This window comes from Hemitrygon akajei, chromosome 7, assembly GCF_048418815.1.
Source record: "Hemitrygon akajei chromosome 7, sHemAka1.3, whole genome shotgun sequence".
NCBI classification, from domain to species: Eukaryota; Metazoa; Chordata; class Chondrichthyes; order Myliobatiformes; family Dasyatidae; genus Hemitrygon; species Hemitrygon akajei.
The window spans coordinates 134,912,810-134,933,276 of NC_133130.1; the positions used below are offsets into that span (position 1 = coordinate 134,912,810).

Sequence of the window (20,467 nt, forward strand, 5' to 3'; positions counted from 1 at the left end):
AACCGATGTGTATGTGACTCTAGATCTACCCCAGGCAGCTGACTGGAATGCCTACAAAACTGCATTTGTATCATCCCCAGCACCATCAGGTGAAGGGAGGAGACTGCCAGGTATCCACATAATTTCCACCAAATACCTTCCGGCAGTTGTTGCATCTGTCATCTCCCTCTAGCACAGCTACAGAATGTGTGCTGCTTATGGAGGCTGGTTCCTAAAGCACAGCAAGTGAACGAGGGACAAAGATACCTGTTCTTTCTAATCGATCTATGATCTGCAACCCTCGCTGGCCTGGAGATTAATGTACACTTAACTCGGCAGAGCCTAGTCTGGGCATTACCAGCACCGGCCCCCAGACCTCAGAACTAGTGATTAGTTATCATCAAAGCAGCACCGACGCGAGGCCAACGTGGGGCTTTGGGGAAACGGAAGGGCATCGACGTGAAGGTGAGATTTGTATCGACGTTGTTGGTCAGTTAGGGGTGGGCAGTGAATGGCCTCCCCAAAAGTTAGCTGCAAAATTCCGGCGAACGAATCAACAAGAAACTTGGGGGGGGTGGCACCGAGGGAGCTCAGCGCCTGTGGATATGGGAATGGCGAAGGGTCTCGCCTCGAACCGTCGAGTATCCTGCCATCCATGTCGCTGGGCTTGTCGCTCCAGATTCTAGCATCTGCAGCCCCTTTTCTCTGCATGTAAGATCAAAGCCGTTAGTGTCCCTGTGCCCACACTGCTTGACCCAATGTCCTGCCGAAGGGTTTCGGTCCGAAACGTCGGCTGTACTCTTTTTTTCCCCCTTAGACGCTGGCCGGCCTGCTGAGTTCCTCCAGCATTTTGTCAATTGCTCGGATTTCCAGCATCTACAGATTTTCTCTTGTTTGACCCAATGTTTGATGCGTACAAGGATGAACCAGACATCCCACGATAGTTGTAAAGTTAGTCATGGACGAGACTGGATCATTTAACAAGAAGGAGATTTTAAAACCTGCGCAAAATGCTGCAGGAACTGAGACCGGGCTGAAGATGCTCCAGGTTGTTTTTACTGTGCTTAAAGATTTCCAGCTTCTGCAGTCTACGGCATTTAAAACGTGTTAAAGTGGAGTCAGTGAGTGATGTTTGGGAAGAGATGTCATCATCAGAACGGGGAGCTAGTGTTGGTGCGGGCTTCACTACTTTCAAACTCGCCACCTTCAGAAGTGCTTCATTGTCTTTGAAGTGCTTGGGAACCTTTTTTTAAAATCATTTTTATACCCGGTACCAAGTTTCACATCTGCCCCTTCTCCCCCGGGTATCTGGCAGCACCTTTGCCCTACCACTCTACTACTGGGCGGGAGGTGCTGCCGGAAAGGACTCGGTCCCAATCAGGCAGGCAGTGATAGATAGATAGATACTTTATTCATCCCCATGGGGAAATTCAACTTTTTTTTCCAATGTCCCATACACTTGTTGTAGCAAAACTAATTACATACAATACTTAACTCAGTAAAAAATATGATATGCATCTAAATCACTATCTCAAAAAGCATTAATAATAGCTTTTAAAAAAGTTCTTAAGTCCTGGCGGTTGAATTGTAAAGCCTAATGGCATTGGGGAGTATTGACCTCTTCATCCTGTCTGAGGAGCATTGCATCGATAGTAACCTGTCGTTGAAACTGCTTCTCTGTCTCTGGATGGTGCTATGTAGAGGATGTTCAGAGTTTTCCATAATTGACCGTAGCCTACTCAGCGCCCTTTGCTCAGCTACTGATGTTAAACTCTCCAGTACTTTGCCCACGACAGAGTCCGCCTTCCTTACCAGCTTATTAAGACGTGAGGCGTCCCTCTTCTTAATGCTTCCTCCCCAACACGCCACCACAAAGAAGAGGGCGCTCTCCACAACTGACCTATAGAACATCTTCAGCATCTCACTACAGACATTGAATGACGCCAACCTTCTAAGGAAGTACAGTCGACTCTGTGCCTTCCTGCACAAGGCATCTGTGTTGGCAGTCCAGTCTAGCTTCTCGTCTAACTGTACTCCCAGATACTTGTAGGTCTTAACCTGCTCCACACATTCTCCATTAATATGGCTTCATATGAAGCCTAGATCTAAAGTCCACCACCATCTCCTTGGTCTTGGTGATATTGAGATGCAGGTAGTTTGAGTTGCACCATATCACAAAGTCCTGTATCAGTTTCCTATACTCCTCCTCCTGTCCATTCCTGACACACCCCACTATGGCCGTGTCATCAGCGAACTTCTGCACATGGCAGGACTCCGAGTTATATTGGAAGTCTGATGTGAACAGGACCAGAGAGAGTACGGTTCCCTGCGGCGCTCCTGTGCTGCTGACCACCATGTCAGACCTACAGTCTCCCAACCGCACATACTGAGGTCTATCTGTCAAGTAGTCCACTATCCAATCCACCATGTGAGAGTCTACTCCCATCTCCGTTAGTTTGTGCCTTAAGATCTTGGGCTGGATGGTGTTAAAGGCACTAGAGAAGTCAAGGAATGTAATCCTCACAGCACAACTGACCCCATCTAGGTGAGAGAGTGATTTGTGCAGCAAATACGTGATAGCATCCTCCACTCCCACCTTCTCCTTATACGCAAACTGAAGAGGATCCCGGGCGTGCCTGGTTTGTGGCCTCAGATTCTGTATTATCAGCCGCTCCATGGTCTTCATCACGTGCGACGTCAAGGCAACAGGTCTGAAGTCATTCAACTCCTTTGGTTGTGCAGCAGAATTTATTATTGATTTCAACAGAAGTCAAGTACAGATACAGCAAGGACAGGCAGCAGCGAAGCGGGTTGACAGCATTCTGACTCGGACAGAAGATCGGATCTGGGCCGTAGGGTGCAGCAGAGTTGTTGATCAAACTGAACTGGGACAGAATGCTTTGTACTTCCCAGTAAGAGAGTAAATCAACTTTTTAAAAACCAGTATTTGCTGTTTAACGTGGCACTTTAACAACAGGAGAATATAAAACTAACGGAACTCCAGGAATAAAGTCTTTTCTGATTGGCTGTTGGTGTTCCGCAGGGGGTCCGTATCGCAGCCACTTCTAACGTTGTTTGTCAGTGATTTGGATGAAGGGATTGTTTGGGTTTGTGGCCAAATTTGCGGAACGATACGAACGAAGGTGGGTGGTGTTGAGAAAGCGGGGAACCCGAAGAGGGATTTAGGCAGATTAGGAGAACGGGGAAAGAAGTGGCAGATAGAATACAGAGTCAGGAAGGTTATGGTCATGCATTTTGGTAGAAGGAATAAAGCGTATTTTCTAAACGGGAGACAATTCAAAAATCTGAGGTGCTAGGGGACTTGGGGGTCCTCGTACATGATTCCCTAGAGGTTAACTTGCAGGTTTGATTCGGTGGCGAGGAAGGCAAGTGCAATGTTGGCATTCATTTTGAGAGGATTATAAGAGCTAGGATTGAACACTGGTGAGACCTCGCTCGTGAGCAGTTTTGAGCCCATTATCTAAGAAGGGATGTGCTGACACCGGGGAGGGTTCAGAGGGGGCTCACGCGATTAATTACGGGAATGAAAGGGTTATCATATGAGGAATGTTTGATGGCTCTGTATTCAGTGGAGTTTAGAAGAATGGGTTCCTAAGGTTGTCACAGCCGGGGGTGGTGGGGTGGGGGAGGGGGATACGTTCCCACTACCTATAAAATGCTCCAAATGGCGTGTGACTCTAACAGCCTCTGACAACCAGGTTCAACTCTTGGCCTTCAAGTGTGGCATAGGTACTAGGCCCGGCGGGACTGTTTCTACCGACAAGAGAAGGGGCAAAGGCGCCTCGAAACCAGTTGCTTCGGGCAGGTGGGGCTCGTCAGCCTTGGACGGCAGCCCGCCTAGGAGAAGGAAAACTCTGATTTTAAACCTCCGCTGCCTTGTGGCCAGACCCACCCATGGGAAAAGCTTCGGGAGTAAACCCTGAGGAAGAAATCCGGAGCCGGGGTCCGTCGGGCAGTTTGATGTTGTTTGCAACTTCACTCTGGCAACCTCTGCGACGACACTGGTGCCAACCTGTATCGGCGCTTGCCCTTCCCTTGGACTACATCGGTGACGTGGAGAGGGGTAACTCGCTGCAGGGGCAACAACCGGTTCTTCAAATCTTCCCGCCCAGGCTTGCGCCCTGGAGAGGACACGGTCCACCAGAGGCGCAAACCCATGTTCCCCTGGGATCGACGGCTGCCTGGAGGGGGATCTCATTGAAATCTATCGAATGCTGAAAGACCTATAGAGTGGATGTGGAGAAGAGGTTTCCTGTAGTGGGGAATGTAGGACCAGAGAGCACAACCTCAGAATAAAGGCACAACTATATAGAACGGAGATGAGGTGGAATTTCTTTCGCCACCCGGTGTTAAATTTGGGGAATTCGGTGCCACAGGCGGCTGTGGAGGCCAGGACATTAAGTGTGTTTAAAGCGGTGGTTGATGAATTCTTGAAAAATAAGGGCGTGAAAGGTTACGGTGAGAAGGCAGAAGAATGGGGTCGAGAGGGAAATGGATCAGCCATGATCAAGTGGCGGAGCAGACTCGACGGGCCGAATGGCCTGATTCCGCTCGAGCGTCTGATGAACAGTAGACAGGAAATTAATTTTTCAACCCTGGTCACGTCAAATTAATTCCCACAGTCTTTGCTGAGGTTGACTCCTCCCTCTTCCCGCTGTGGCGAACCCATGAGGTTAGGAGGTAGACGTATCATTCACTGGCCGACAGGGCGTTGAGGGGGCTGGAAAGGTAGGAAGACGGAGGTGGCACGGACCCAGAGGGAGAGTGTCTCCGGGGTTTCCCGTCAGTTGTGCACTGGCAGTGTCCATTAATTCTATCCTCTCACCTGTCTCCGTATACACACCAGAATGTCAGGAGGACTTTCCAGGTATGAAATACTCTCCGTTTCTGAGCTGCATCGCTTGGGCAAGATCAGGCGGCCGGAGACCTATGCAATAAAACGGAACCCATAGGAAACGTCCAACAGGCCGCATTTCTGCAGCGAGCCCCCGTGATAACGCTTGGACAGACAGGCTCTGTCAGACCTGGGAGGATTGGGTTGACAGATCACAGCTTCCGATGCGATAACCCGTTCCCGGCTGCGAGTGTTCGGCTTCGGATTTCGCGGAAGCTTCGACAACTTCACGGTCCATTCAAAGGAACGTGGAACGGCTCGGGTCCGAGGTGCGAACACTGCCGTTAATTCGGGCAGCTGGCCTCCCGCATATGTGCTCACTGTGCTTTCGTTAAGTTCCCCATTTAATTGAGTCATCCCACCTTTCTGCTGTGTCTATAGTCGCCTTATTCTGGAGCCTTTTCGCCTTCCAGTGACCCGTTTGGTTCGTTTAACATTTTAGGAGCCAATTGTTCGCGGTATATACCTCTCCTTCGGTCAGTGCCAATGTAAATTTAGATTTATTTAAACTAGGTCTGTGCAGCGAGTACAGCCCTGACAGTACTTTGTTGTGCGGAGTTCGCATGTTCTCACCGTGACCGCGTGGGATTCCCGGGCTGTTCTGGTTTCCTCCAGAGACAGGAGTGTTACTGGGTTGATCAGCCACTGTACCCACCCCTAATGTGTAGGTGAGGTGGAGAGACCGCAGGGGAAGCTAGTGGGGAACGGAATTGCTTTCGGAGTTAGCTGGGGCAATGTGTCCAACGTTGTGGGGAAGTATGGAAAGAGGACTGTTTCCCCGTCTCGTAATCCCAGATCAAACCCGCGAGCAGAGGACGTAACACTGTTGTTCTCAAGGTGATAATCTGGCTCTGCATGAGAGTGGAACCCACTTTTTCTGTTCCAAATTATAAGGATAAGGCACGATCGCTCTGCTATTCATTAAAATCCGGCTGCTCTGTCACCTGCACACCTTCGTCCTCTGGTCACACTTCCCTCCGTTCCAACTGAATCGGAACGTTTATTGATTTCGATCTTGGATAGGAGCCTGGTCTTGTTAAACTAATAAAATTCCCACGTGCTGGTGAAACGTAAGATGGGAGCCAATTCCTAGTCCCTTGTCCTGTGGCCTTGGAGTCCGGCCAGTAACATCAGCAGAGTTAATAGTCATCGTCGTCTTCCTCTCCACCGCCATCATCATCTTCACGGCCATAATAAGGGCCATAGGGAGATCCATACGGGGAGTTGTGGGGGTATCCATACGGGGAGTTGTGGGGGTATCCATACGGGGAGTTGTAAGAGGAATAGTGAGAATTCGGGTTCGGAGAATCATATGGATTTGGGGAATTGTAATGATTTGGATTTGAGGACGGTCCATGCGGATTAGTATGACGATGATAGTAATTCGGAACCCTGTGGTAACCATGATAATTTGGAACGTATGGATCAGCTTCACCATCGTCTGCTTCGGAGCCACCATCATCTTCCTGGCCTTCGTGGTAGGTTGGATGATGTCGCTGACTTCCCCTGTGGTCACCCTCATTACAGCCCGCGTCGTACACAGGGTTACATCGGTGCTCCGTTGGAGTATAGGGGTGTGGTGCTGATGTGGAAGGAACACAAGCTGAGTCGTATTTGGGATCGCAGGGCAGCATTCCCTGTCGAGAGCACTTGGGATCGGTTTTGGGATCACAGCCGCCCTGAAACCTTCCCAGGAAGATGTAGAAGTAGCGTAGAAGGCACGCTGGATCCTGCAGGTTACAGGAGAGCTGGGGAGGGGCATTCGGGGGAGCAGGGGTCGGCTGAGCCACGGGAACCATCGGGACCGAAGGCCGATTTTTACAGCTCCCATCTCTCTTTGGGTCACACGGGGGTTTGGCTTTACCGGGGGCTGGGGCCATGCCGATGGTGTACTGATAGTAGGGCGCATCCTTCCCATACACAGTCTCCAGGTGCCGCATCTGCAGGTACGTTAACCGAATCCGATCGATTTCATATAGCTGGGGAGATGAAGGGAAGACCGGGGTGAACAGTTAGAGAACCATCCTCCCCACCCGCACATATCGCCGATTTACTCTTGCTCTCCCAGTCTCTCTGTTGTAGTCCTTTTGTCCACACGCTCTGCACTTTTTCCCCTACACCTAAGGGTTCCCTTTGCCCTCTCCATAACAGGGAGAATCCGCCGTTAAAGTTGCACTTTTCACCTTCCCAATCACCCCTGCCCTCCACTTCACTGCTCTCCCTCAGCTGCCCCCTGTCGTCCCCGTGGCTGTTCAGTCCAGTGTGTCCTTCCTCTTCTCTCCTCCACTACAGCCTTCTTCCTGAAATCATACTCTCCTCCCTTCTTCAGCGTTCCCGCTGATAACAAGGGCAGGAAGCTGGAATAACAGGAAAATTCTGGAAAGGCTCAGTGGGTCGGGTAGCGTCTGCGCAAGGGGGAAGGGTTCACATTGAAAGCTGAAGCTCCCTCAGCAGAGGTCTCTGCATCTCATCTTCCCTTCTCCCAGTCCACGGGCTAGATCCCCCTCAAATTTCCCCTTATTCCCAATAAAACTCACTCTATAGAGACAGAGCTTTCCTGCCTTCATTGGCCGGGATAGAGAGTACAAAACAGGAGAGGTCCTGCAGTGGTCAGTCAGCAGTCGGGATTGATTGACAAGAACAACTGAAAGTAAGGCCAAGCAGAGTGGCCAGAGTTAGAGAAGAGATTTTCAGACTTCATTTCTTTAAGGCTTCGGCAAGGAAAGGCTTCAGGCAGAGAAGGCAAAAAAATGTTGCAAACAGAGTCCCCTTCCCCCTTGAACAGCAGATGGTGGGATGCTCCTCGTGTGGGGTGTGGGAAGGCAGAGAGACCTCCAGCGTCCCTGACAACTACATCTGAGAGAACTGCTTCCAGCTGCAGCTTCCAACACTTGGTGTTGAGGAGTTGGAGCCGGAACTGGATGAAATCCGGATCATTCGGAAGGCTGAGGAGATGATAGATAGGAAATAGAGAGAGGTAGTTACACCCAGGAAACTGGGTGACGGTCAGGAAGGGGAAATCCAGGGCAGAGTGGCCATCCTCCCCAACAACCACTTTGGATACTGTTGTGGTGGGGGTTTGACGTAGCAGAGGAAAGTCTCTGGCATGGAATCCGACTGCGATTCAGAAGGGAAGGGGCAGGCTGTAGGGATAGGGGATTTGTTAATTAGGGGTATAGAAAGGAGATTCCGTGGATGAGAACGAGATTCCCAGATGGTATGTTGCCTCCCAGGTGCCAGGGTCCAGGGTATCTCATATCGAGTCCTCAGCATTCTTAAGTAGGAGAGTGAACAGTCAGAGGTCATGGTCCATGTAGGTACCAATGACATGTGTAGGCCGAGTGACGAGAACAGTTGGTGGGGAGGTTGTGGAGGCAGATGTTGATAAGACCTCAGACAAAGTCAGGAATCAAAAGGTTGAGCATGTTACAACTAGGGACCTGAACTTTTATATATTTCAATGCAAGAAGTATCGTAGGAAAGGCAGATGAGGTCAGGGCATGGATCAACATCTGGAGTCATTAGTGAGACTTGGTTGCAGGAGGGGGCAGGACTGGCAACTCAATATTACAGGGTTCTGTTGCTTTAGATGTAACGGAGCTGGTGGGGTATTAAAGGAGGAGGGGTGGTGTTACTAGTCAGGGAAAATGTCATGGCAGTGCTCCGTCGGGACAGACAGGAGAACTCCTCTAGTGGGGTGTTATGGGTGGAACTGAGGAATAAGTATAACCACATTAATGGGGCTATATAACAGGCCACCCAACAGTCTACAGGAACCTAAAAGGAACAGATTTGTAGAGAGATCATAGATTGTTGCAAGAAACATACAGTTGTTATAGTAGGTGATTTTAACTTTCCACGTTGACTGGGACTATAAAAGGACTAGATGGGATTGAGTTCTTCCACTATTTTGTGTACGTTGCACTGAGTTAGCATGTCATGATGCAAATGTGTAAAAATTTGGTTGGGCCATATTTTGGAATATTGCACGGAATCCTGATTGCCCTGTTACAGAAAGGAGGTGAAGCTAACACTCTCTAATCCAGGGCACAGAAGAGATTCACTAGGATGTGCCCGGGATTAGAGAGTGTTAGCTACAGGGAGAGGCTGCACAAACTTTGGTTGTTTTCAGCAGAGTATTAAAGGCTGGAAGGAGATCTGATAGTAGTTTTTAAAATTATGAGAGGCAGAGATAGGGTAGACAAGCAGGCTTTTTCCCAGGGTAGAAATGTCAAATAGTAGAGAGTAGTAGATGTATTTAAGGTGAAAGGTGGAAAGATGTACGCCATGTGAGAGTTCGTGGAGCTAATTAAACTGGTATGACTAAACATGGTGGGCTTGTTCCTGTGTTGTACTGTTCGACATTGTAAGTATCTGAATCGGGGGAAGGATGATGTCAGTGTCATTAGACACAACACAGGCACTAATGCAGAAAATCCTGATTTGGGATGGAGGGTATTTTAAAAGTGAAAGAGTTCAGGGCGGAGATGTTCTCATTATGGGGAGGACAAGTGTGGTGAGTAAAGGGAACCCATGTGACTGGAAATGGGGGAAATCCATTAACACTGGAGAGATTTAGCAGCATTAAACTCCATCTGCCATTTCTCAGCCTATTTCACCAACACATCAATATCACCATGACCCAAGACTGTCCTCCATACTGTGAACAACTCCACAATCTTCGTGTTATCTACCGGCTTACTTAGCTTGCCTCCCAAATCCATTTCCAAATCATCCACATGTATTACAAACACTGAGGATCCCAGCAGCGATGCCTGTAGAACACCACCAGACACAGGCATCCAATCACTAAAGCAAATCTCTACCATCACCTTGTCTCCTACTGCATCCAATTTGCCGACTTGCCTTGAATCCCATGCTAACCTAATCTTTTTGACCATGTAGCCAGGGGCGTATCTAAGGAAAATAGTGCCTATGGCAAGCACTGAAATTGTGCCCCTGTCCAAACATCTGACACCCATCTTTTAGATAACTTTACCAATAATATCAGCTCAAAAATATAAGTCAAGCTCATTAATCTTTTAATTAACAAATTATGTCACTACATGAAAATTATAACTGCACCTTCCTTGCTTTTGCTGATGCAAATTAGTCTACGATGTGATCAAAGTCAGTTTTTTCAGTTTCTTCTCTTTCTACACTCAGCAGAGCAAGATCACAGAGTCTGCCTTGACCCATAGAGGCTCTCAAATACGAAAGTATTAGTTTTAACTTGCTGAATGATCTCTCACAGCTGGTGATGAAACTGGTGATAGCATTATCTGAATAGCAATGCGAAGATTGGGGAAGACGCTCTCATCTCCATACTGAACAATAAATTCAAGGAGTTCTTCAGGTCTTGGTATTTTCATGTTGACCTGCCGTGATAGCAACATTCTGCAATCCAAAATTTCTTCATATAGCTGCTGTCCATCAACATCAGAGCTGTACAATTCGCCAAAATTTTTGCACTTCTTCTTTAGGTCATTACTGTCGGCACCATAACACAGTCCCTTGACATCAAGAAAGAACCCAAACTTGGCATCAGTGTCGTGCAAATGAGTGAACCTTTCATCCATTTCTCTGTGAAGATAGTCGAGTGTTCCCTTCATGACTCTTTCCATTTCCTCCTTAGCTGTTAACCTAGCGTTTCTCGAGTTCTCATCAGCCATTCGTTTCTTACGTCTCTGACGTCTTTCAACTTCAATATTCCATTCTTGACAGAGACTGACTCCTTCTTTGAGTGACTCACTGACCAACACTTCTCTTTCATCATAAAAATGATCTCAGAAGGCTTTCAAATCCAGGGCAGCATTGTGGAAGTTCATGCTAGGATCCTACAGCCTCTTTTGAATATGATCAATGCGAATGAATATTTTGTTCCAAAATCCTAGCAAAATCAAAAAATCATAACTCAACGTGCAGTTGTACAGCTGCCTTGCATCACATCTTGTTTCACTGGTCTCGTTTTCATTGTCTATCATGTCCTGGAGAACTTGAAGTATCTGCTCAAGGTACTTGTTGACGGGCTTCACTGCTTCTGTCCTTGCACTCCACCTGGCTTTGGACTCTGACTTAACAACCATAGGCACGGCGTTTTTGAGTTTTTCCCAGCGCTGGTGTTGAACAAGAGAAAAACATGTAGAGAGCTTCGATGGTTCCAAAAAATGTGACCATTATTGTATCCTGCTTGGCTGCATGAACACCCATCAAGTTGAGTGAGTGATCATCGCAATTCACAAACACTGCCAGGTTATTTTTCTCACTTATTCTTTGATGAACACCACTTCTGTGTCCAGCCATCACAGCAGCGTTGTCATAGCACTGTGACCGGCAATCTTGTAGCTCCATTTCGTCCTTCTCTAGCTGTTTCAAGATGTCTTCAACCAAGCTCTCAGCAGCTTATCTGGATAAAACCAAGGAAGGACTCTCTAACACGGACTGTTTTCCTCTCAAAATCAACTTCCACATACCTCACTACTTCTGACATGCTCACGATCAGGAGTTGAGTCAAACATGAGACCATAGTACTCTACTTTACAAATGCTTCTCAGTAAACTCTGGCAAACAGTGGATGCCATCATGTGGATGAATTCATTCTGGACACCTAGTGAAAGATAAGACGTGGATCCAGGATGACTTTCCAAATGAGTGAGGTGTTCTTTTACAACAAGGCCAAAGATGGCCAGTAGTTTCAGTAAGCCAAGGAAATTTCCCACATTGGAGTCATCGTCCAGCTGAAGTGACTCCCTGTGTCCTCACAAAGCCAGGTTCTGAGTCACAAGGAATTTTATGCAGTGAAGGATTCTCATCAAGATATCACGCCACTTCTGATTTTCCTTCTCAATCTGTGACTGAAATACTGCGTCAATAATTCCTCTGTTTCCAGCTACATTTCTTTCCACTGTGTGGAACATTCCTGATGATTCTTGGCATTTTCATGAACACTAATCCTTTCAGGTGCTTTGCACTGGTTGAATCCACTTTCCTGCTTCAATGAGAATTGATGGTCTGACCAGGAATAGAGAAGACAACAGATACAAAATGCAGACTTTTAGAAGGGGAATAGACCAGCCATGAGCGAGTCACTTCCTCACCACGACCATTTCCCACTTTCCTCTTCAACCAAGTTTTGTTTATTGAGCAGTTATTTGTTGGTAGGAAAGGCCCCTCACTGTTCTGGAAATACTTCGAACCCAGCTTTATTATTTCTGTTCTCAACATGTCAGGCAGAAATGCTTTTCCAGTATCCTTGTTGAACTTCAGAAGTCCAATGTCATGCTGTTCAATCACTTCTGGTATGACAGTTCGAGGCTCTTTGATACCATCCAGTTCACTAGGATCAGTGTCGTCAGGTTCAATCTCATCAGGTAAAATCTCATAAATAAACTCAACATCACCACCACCATCGTCTTCCCCTCCTGACATGTCCACGTTCTCTGTGGCAGCCTCACTCTTAATCTCATTGTACTCAGATTTATCTGACTTGACTTCCTCCTCGGCTTGTGACGCATTTGTACTTGATCCACCTTCGGATTCTAACAAACTTGTAGCAGGTGCAGGCGACTCCATGGAACGTGTCGAACTACTTGTTCCGGGCTTTTCAAAGAAGGGCATGAAGAACTTGCTTGACTTCTTGGTTTCCTCCGCCTCCAACTTTCGTCTCTTCCGTCCTTCAGCTGCACTTTCCTTCTTTTTCATGAAGAAATGTTTCATGATCTTCTTACACAATGCTCTGAAATAAGGCCATCCTAGTGCTTCTCACCCATGATAATCAAAGACAGAATATACATCTGAAGAAAATACTTTTTTCACTATCTGAGGATGACTTGTCTGACTTTAATAGAAACTGCTCAGTGTCGCCCCCCCTTCAAGTGGTGCCCAGGGCACGACCCATACCTGCCATACCTTAGATACACCACTGCATGAAAACCACTTTGAAGTCCTTGTAAATCAAAGCTCCTGCACTGGAGCACTTTGTTACATCCTCAAAAATTAAATCATATAGGTCAGCCAAAATCTGCCCTTGACAAAGCTATGCTGGCTAGCTCTAATCAGCCTTTCTCTTCCAAGTGATTGTTAATTCTGTGTCTCATTTTTTAAAAATAATTTCCCTACTCCTAATGTGAGGCTCACTTGTCAGTGATTACCTTAACTTTTTCTTGGTTCACTTCTTGGAAAGGGAGACCACATTTGCCATCCTCCAGTCATCAGGTACCTCATTTGCTAGGTTTAAAGATCTCAGCCAGAACACCAGCAGTCTAAGGTCTTTTCAGCTCCTTGGTTGATTGGATTATTGGAGGCTCGGGGCCTGATTCTCGGCTGGGAGAGAAGAATGCTCACATGAAGGGGTCCCCTCATACACTGCTCCATATCCTCAGGAGGTTGAGGCATAGAGTCTGCACAAATCGTGTTAGTGAGACACTGGACAACCTGCCCATTCTATCCATATTTTCTCTTCTAGCCTTGGGTTTTCATTGGACATCAACCTTCAGATGCCAGTCGAGCTGTTCTTCTTCCCCTGCAGTGTAGGGAAGTTTCCAATCCAAGAACACCTCTCCCTTGTCCTTTATAACCCTCCCTGGTTGTTCTCATCAAATGATACTGCTGTTCCCCAGGAGAGAAGCTGAGCCTTCCTTCACAGATTCAGGTTGTGGTGGGTTCTTGGGGCCATACAGGGAATTCTGTGACTCTGGGCTTTCCCTCATGGTTACCAAATGAGGAGGGCATTGGCAGTGTTGGCACTCTTCTGGAGGCAATAACCCTGTTGTCCACATTGTTTTGGGCAGAGAAGCTGACTCAATGGTCAGCTATTCTTAATTTATTCCATTTCATGTGAGACAGGTGTTGTTTGTGAGGCTGGTGTTTACTTACTGTCCTGAGCAGAGAGGCTTGCCAAGCCATTAACTGTAGAGTCTAGGAAGGGTCCTCAGTCCTAGCTTGGAATGATTATTGCAGATTGGAGAGTTTGTAATGGGGGACAAAGAAATGGCAGGTGAAACTTAATAAGCATTTTGCATGAGTTTTCACTGGAAGACCCCAACGGTATGTTAGAAATTCGAGTATGTCAGGAGTGTAGTTGCTGTTACTAAGGAGAAGCTGGTTTTGAAGCTGAAAGGTCTGAAGGTAGAAAAGTTACCTTGACCAGATGGACCACACCCCAGGGTTCTGAAAGATGTAGCTGAAGAGATTGTGGAGATATTAGTAATGATCTTTCAAGAATCACGAGATTCTGGCGTGTATCCTGAGAACTGGATAAGTGCAAATGTCACTCCACTCTTTAAGAAAGGAGGGAGGCAAAAGAAAGGAAATAGACCAGTTAGCCTGACTGGGAAGATGTTGGAATCCATTATTAAGGTTGAGGTTTTGGGGTACTTGGATGCACATGATGAAGCAGGCCAAAGTCAACATTGTTTTCTTAAGGGGAAATCTTACCTGAAATCTCCACACACAAAATGCTGGTGGAACGCAGCAGGCCAGGCAGCATCTATAGGAAGAAGCATTGTCGAAGTTTCGGGCCGAGACACTTCGTCAGTTCTTTTCAGTTAGTCCTGACGAAGGGTCTCAGCCCGAAACGTCGACAGCGCTTCTCCCTATAGATGCTGCCTGGCCTGCTGTGTTCCACCAGCATTTTGTGTGTGTTGCTTCAATTTCCAGCATCTGCAGATTTCCTCGTGTTTACCTGAAATCTGTTGGAATTCTTTGAGAAAATAACAAGCAGGATAGACAAAGGAGAGTCAGTGGATGTTGCTTACTTGGATTTTCAGAAGGCCTTTGACAAGGTGTTACACAAGGGCTGCAGGAAAGGTACTAACATGAACAGAAGATTGGCTGGACTGGCAGAAAGCAAAGAGTGGGAATATAAAGGGGCTTTTGTGGATGGTTGCCAGTGATTAGTGGTGTTGTGCAGGGGTCTGTGTTAGGACTGCTTCTTTCCATATTTTGATTTCCACATTTCCTACAGTGATTTATTTAGATGGCAGGATTGATGGCTTTTTGGCCAAGGACATAAACAGATTAAGAAAATGGGCAAAGAGGTGGCAGATGAAATATTGCGCAGGGAGGTCAGAATCAGAATCAGGTTTATTATCACCAGCATGTGTCGTGAAATTTGTCAACTTAGCAGCAGCAGTTCAATGCAATACATGATAATATAGAAATAAATAAATAAACAGTATACGTAGATTGAACAGATTAAAATTGTGCAAAAACATATATATTTAATATATATTTAAAAAGTGAGGTAGTGTTCATGCGTTCAATGTCCATTCAGGAATCAGATGGCAGAGGGGAAGAAGCTGTTCCTGAATCACTGCGTGTGTGCCTTCACGCTTCTGTACCTCCTACCTGATGGTAACAGTGAGAAAAGGACATGCCCTGGGTGCTAGAGGTCCTTAATAATGGACGCTGTCTTTCTGAGACACTGCTCCCTGAAGATGTCCTGGGTACTTTGTAGGCTAGTGCCCAAGATGGAGCTGACTAGATTTACAACCCTCTGCAACTTCTTTCGGTCCTGTGCAGTAGCACCCCCCATCCATCCCCCCCCCCATGCCAGACAGTGATGTAGCCCGTCAGAATGCCCTCCAGGGTACATCTATAGAAGTTTTGGAGGTGTTTTTGTTGACATACCAAATCTCTTCAAACTCCTAATGATGTATAGCCACTGTCTTGCCTTCTTTATAGCTGCATTGATATGTTGGGACCAGGTTAGAGCCTCAGAGATCTTGACACACAGGAACTTGAAGCTGCTCACTCTCTCTACTTCTGATCCCTCTATGATCCCTCTATGAGGATTCGTTTTACCCTTCCTGAAGTCCACAATCAGCTCTTTCATCTTAATGACATTAAGTGCAAGATTGTTACTGTGACACCATGCCACTAGTTGGTTATCTCGCTCCTGTACACTCTCTGATTTCAATCTGAGATTCTACCAACAATGGTTGTATCATCAGCAAATTTATAGATGCTATTTGAGCTATGCCTAGCCCCACAGTCATGGGTAGAGAGAAAGTAGAGCAGTGGGCTAAGCACACACCCCAGAGGTGCACGAATGTTGATCGTCATGAGGAGGAGATAATTATCACCAGTCTGCACAGATTGTGGTCTTCCAGTTAGGAAGCTGAGGATCCAATTGCAGAGGGAAGTGCAGAGGCTCAGATTCTGTAACTTATCAAAATGGGATTCGGGAAGTGGGAATGGGAAACTTATGGGAAGTGAATGGGGGTCATGCACTTTAGTGGAAGGAATAAAGACAGACTATTTTCTAAACAGGGAGAAAATTCAGAAATCAGAGAAGCAAAGAGAATTTGGGAGTCTTTGCGCAGGATTCCCTAAAGGCTATCTTACAAGTTGAGTCGGTGGTAATGAAGATAAATACAATGTTAGTATTCATTTTGAAAGGACTAGAATATAAAAGGAAGAATGTAATGCTGAGGCTTTATAAGGCATTGGTCAGACCACATTTGGAACATTGTGAGCAGTCTTGGGCCCCTTATCTATGAAAAAATGTTCTGGCTTTGGAGGAGGCTCAAAAGAATAATTCCAGGAATAAAGACATTAATGTCTGAGAGTGTTTGGTAGTTTCTTGATTAGCAAGGTGTCAAAGACTAGGGGAAGAAGGCAGGAGAATAGGGTTGAGAGGGATGAAAAACCAGCCAGGATGGAAGGCCAACACAGACTCAATGGCCAGTGGTCCAATACTGCGCCTGTGTCCTACGGTTTAACCCTCCATCCCAACAGCATGTTGTCTGCTTGGACACTAACACCGTCTGATAGGTGGAATGCCAGAACCGTGAGCATCCATGCCTGTCTCTCTGATGAAATAAGCTCTTGGTTCTGAAACGACCTTCTCCCATCTATTTGGTTTGGGGAAGTGCTGGCGTTGGAGAAGGTTCATGAAAATAATCTTGGAAATGAAATCTATGACTTGCATTTGATGGCTCCGGGCCAGTACTCGCTGGGTTTAAAAGAATGAGGGGTGCTGCGTTGAAACTTATTGAACATTCAAAGGTCTAGATAGAGTGGACATAGACAGGATATTTCAAATAGTGGGGGGAGTCTTGGACCAGAGGACACAGATTCAGAATACAAGGATGTTCCTTCAGAACAGTGATGAGGAAAAGTTTCTCAGCCAGAGGATGGTGAATCTGTGGAAGTCAGAGGCACATACAACTGTAGATATATTTAAAATGGAGGTTGATCATTTTTTGATTAGTAAGTGCAGGTTATGGGAAGAGGGCAGGAGAAGGGGGTTGAGAGGGATAATAAATCGACGATGGGCTGAATAGCTTAATTCTGCAACTACTGTATATCTTATGGAGGAGTTACTTTTCCAGCTCTCCTCTTCATCAATTAGGCAATTCCGAATGGATAAATCCAACCTGATCAGCCACTGAAGATGCCCAGACGGATCAGTTTGTCTCTGTCGGGGGACAAGGGAGGGGACAGACTTGCACTATGCGGGTCTGGGATTGGGATGGGGGAGGGGACAGACTGCACTATGCGGGTCTGGGATTGGGATGGGGAGAGGGGACAGACTGCACTATGCGGGTCTGGGATTGGGATGGGGGAGGGGACAGACTGCACTATGCGGGTCTGGGATTGGGATGGGGGAGGGGACAGACTGCACTATGCGGGTCTGGGATTGGGATGGGGGAGGGGACAGTCTGCACTATGCGGGTCTGGGATTGGGGGGAGGGGACAGACCGCACTATGCGGGTCTGGGATTGGGATGGGGAGAGGGGACAGACTGCACTATACGGGTCTGGGATTGGGATGTGGGGAGGGGACAGTCTGCACTATGCGGGTCTGGGATTGGGATGGGGGAGGGGACAGACTGCACTATGCGGGTCTGGGATTGGGATGGGGGAGGGGACAGACTGCACTATGCGGGTCTGGGATTGGGATGGGGGAGGGGACAGACTGCACTATGCGGGTCTGGGATTGGGATGGGGGAGGGGACAGACTGCACTATGCGGGTCTGGGATTGGGATGGGGGAGGGGGACAGACTGCACTATGCGGGGTCTGGGATTGGGATGGGGGAGGGGACAGACTGCACTATGCGGGTCTGGGATTGGGATGGGGAGGGGACAGACTGCACTATGCGGGTCTGGGATTGGGATGGGGGGAGGGGACAGACTGCACTATGCGGGTCTGGGATTGGGATGGGGGAGGGGACAGACTGCACTATGCGGGTCTGGGATTGGGATGGGGGAGGGGACAGACTGCACTATGCGGGTCTGGGATTGGGGTGGGGGGAGGGGACAGACTGCACTATGCGGGTCTGGGATTGGGATGGGGGAGGGGGACAGACTGCACTTTGCGGGTCTGGGATTGGGATGGGGGGAGGGGGACAGACTGCACTATGCGGGTCTGGGATTGGGATGGGGGGAGGGGACAGACCGCACTATGCGGGTCTGGGATTGGGATGGGGGAGGGGACAGACCGCACTATGCGGGTCTGGGATTGGGATGGGGGGGAGGGGACAGACCGCACTATGCGGGTCTGGGATTGGGATGGGGGAGGGGACAGACTGCACTTTGCGGGTCTGGGATTGGGATGGGGGGAGGGGACAGACTGCACTATGCGGGTCTGGGATTGGGATGGGGGAGGGGACAGACTGCACTTTGCGGGTCTGGGATTGGGATGGGGGGAGGGGACAGACTGCACTATGCGGGTCTGGGATTGGGATGGGGAGAGGGGACAGACTGCACTATGCGGGTCTGGGATTGGGATGGGGGAGGGGACAGACTGCACTTTGCGGGTCTGGGATTGGGATGGGGGAGGGGACAGACTGCACTATGCGGGTCTGGGATTGGGATGGGGAGAGGGGACAGACTGCACTATGCGGGTCTGGGATTGGGGGGGAGGGGAGGGGACAGACTGCACTATGCAGGTCTGGGATTGGGATGTGGGGAGGGGACAGACTGCACTATGAGGGTCTGGGATTGGGATGGGGGAGGGGACAGACTGCACTATGCGGGTCTGGGATTGGGATGTGGGGAGGGGACAGACTGCACTATGCGGGTCTGGGATTGGGGGGAGGGGAGGGGACAGACTGCACTATGCGGGTCTTGGATTGGGGGGAGGGGAGGGGACAGACTGCACTATGCGGGTCTGGGATTGGGATGGGGGGAGGGGACAGACTGCACTATGCAGGTCTGGGATTGGGATGGGGGAGGGGACAGACTGCACTATGCGGGTCTGGGATTGGGATGTGGGGAGGGGACAGACTGCACTATGCGGGTCTGGGATTGGGATGTGGGGAGGGGACAGACTGCACTATGCGGGTCTGGGATTGGGATGTGGGGAGGGGACAGACTGCACTATGCGGGTCTGGGATTGGGGGGAGGGGGACAGACCGCACTATGCGGGTCTGGGATTGGGGGGAGGGGAGGGGACAGACTGCACTATGCGGGTCTGGGATTGGGATGGGGGAGAGGGGGACAGACTGCACTATGCGGGTCTGGGATTGGGATGGGGGGAGGGGACAGACTGCACTATGCGGGTCTGGGATTGGGATGGGGGAGGGGACAGACTGCACTATGCGGGTCTGGGATTGGGATGTGGGGAGGGGACAGACTGCACTATGCGGGTCTGGGATTGGGATGTGGGGAGGGGACAGACTGCACTATGCGGGTCTGGGATTGGGGGGAGGGGACAGACCGCACTATGCGGGTCTGGGATTGGGGGGAGGGGAGGGGACAGACTGCACTATGCGGGTCTGGGATTGGGATGGGGGGAGGGGACAGACTGCACTATGCAGGTCTGGGATTGGGATGGGGGGAGGGGACAGACTGCACTATGCGGGTCTGGGATTGGGATGGGGGGAGGGGACAGACTGCACTATGCGGGTCTGGGATTGGGATGGGGGAGGGGACAGACTGCACTATGCAGGTCTGGGATTGGGATGGGGGGAGGGGACAGACTGCACTATGCGGGTCTGGGATTGGGATGGGGAGAGGGGACAGACTGCACTATGCGGGTCTGGGATTGGGATGGGGGAGGGGACAGACTGCACTATGCGGGTCTGGGATTGGGATGGGAGAGGGGACAGACTGCACTATGCGGGTCTGGGATTGGGATGGGGGAGGGGACAGACTGCACTATGCGGGTCTGGGATTGGGATGGGGGAGGGGACAGACTGCACTATGCGGGTCTGGGATTGGGATGGGGGAGGGGACAGACTGCACTATGCAGGTCTGGGATTGGGATTGGGGAGAGGGGACAGACTTCACTATGCGGGTCTGGGATTGGGATGGGGGAGGGGACAGACTGCACTATGCGGGTCTGGGATTGGGCGGAGGGGAGGGGACAGACTGCACTATGCGGGTCTGGGATTGGGATGGGGGAGGGGACAGACTGCACTATGCAGGTCTGGGATTGGGATGTGGGGAGGGGACAGACTGCACTATGCGGGTCTGGGATTGGGATGGGGGAGGGGACAGACTGCACTATGCGGGTCTGGGATTGGGATGTGGGAGGGGACAGACTGCACTATGCGGGTCTGGGATTGGGATGGGGGAGGGGACAGACTGCACTATGCGGGTCTGGGATTGGGATGTGGGAGGGGA

At 49.2% G+C, this 20,467-nt stretch overlaps 1 protein-coding gene across 1 annotated transcript in view; it reads right to left on the reverse strand.

Moving 5' to 3' along the window:
- Positions 1–6,033: 6,033 nt before the first annotated feature.
- The window catches only part of and3 (actinodin3), a 30,363-nt gene continuing 15,929 nt past the window's right edge, over positions 6,034–20,467 (reverse strand). The window contains exon 5 of the mRNA XM_073050281.1: positions 6,034–6,873. Coding sequence (XP_072906382.1) covers positions 6,034–6,873 — 840 coding nt within the window. The remainder of the gene's footprint in view (positions 6,874–20,467) is intronic.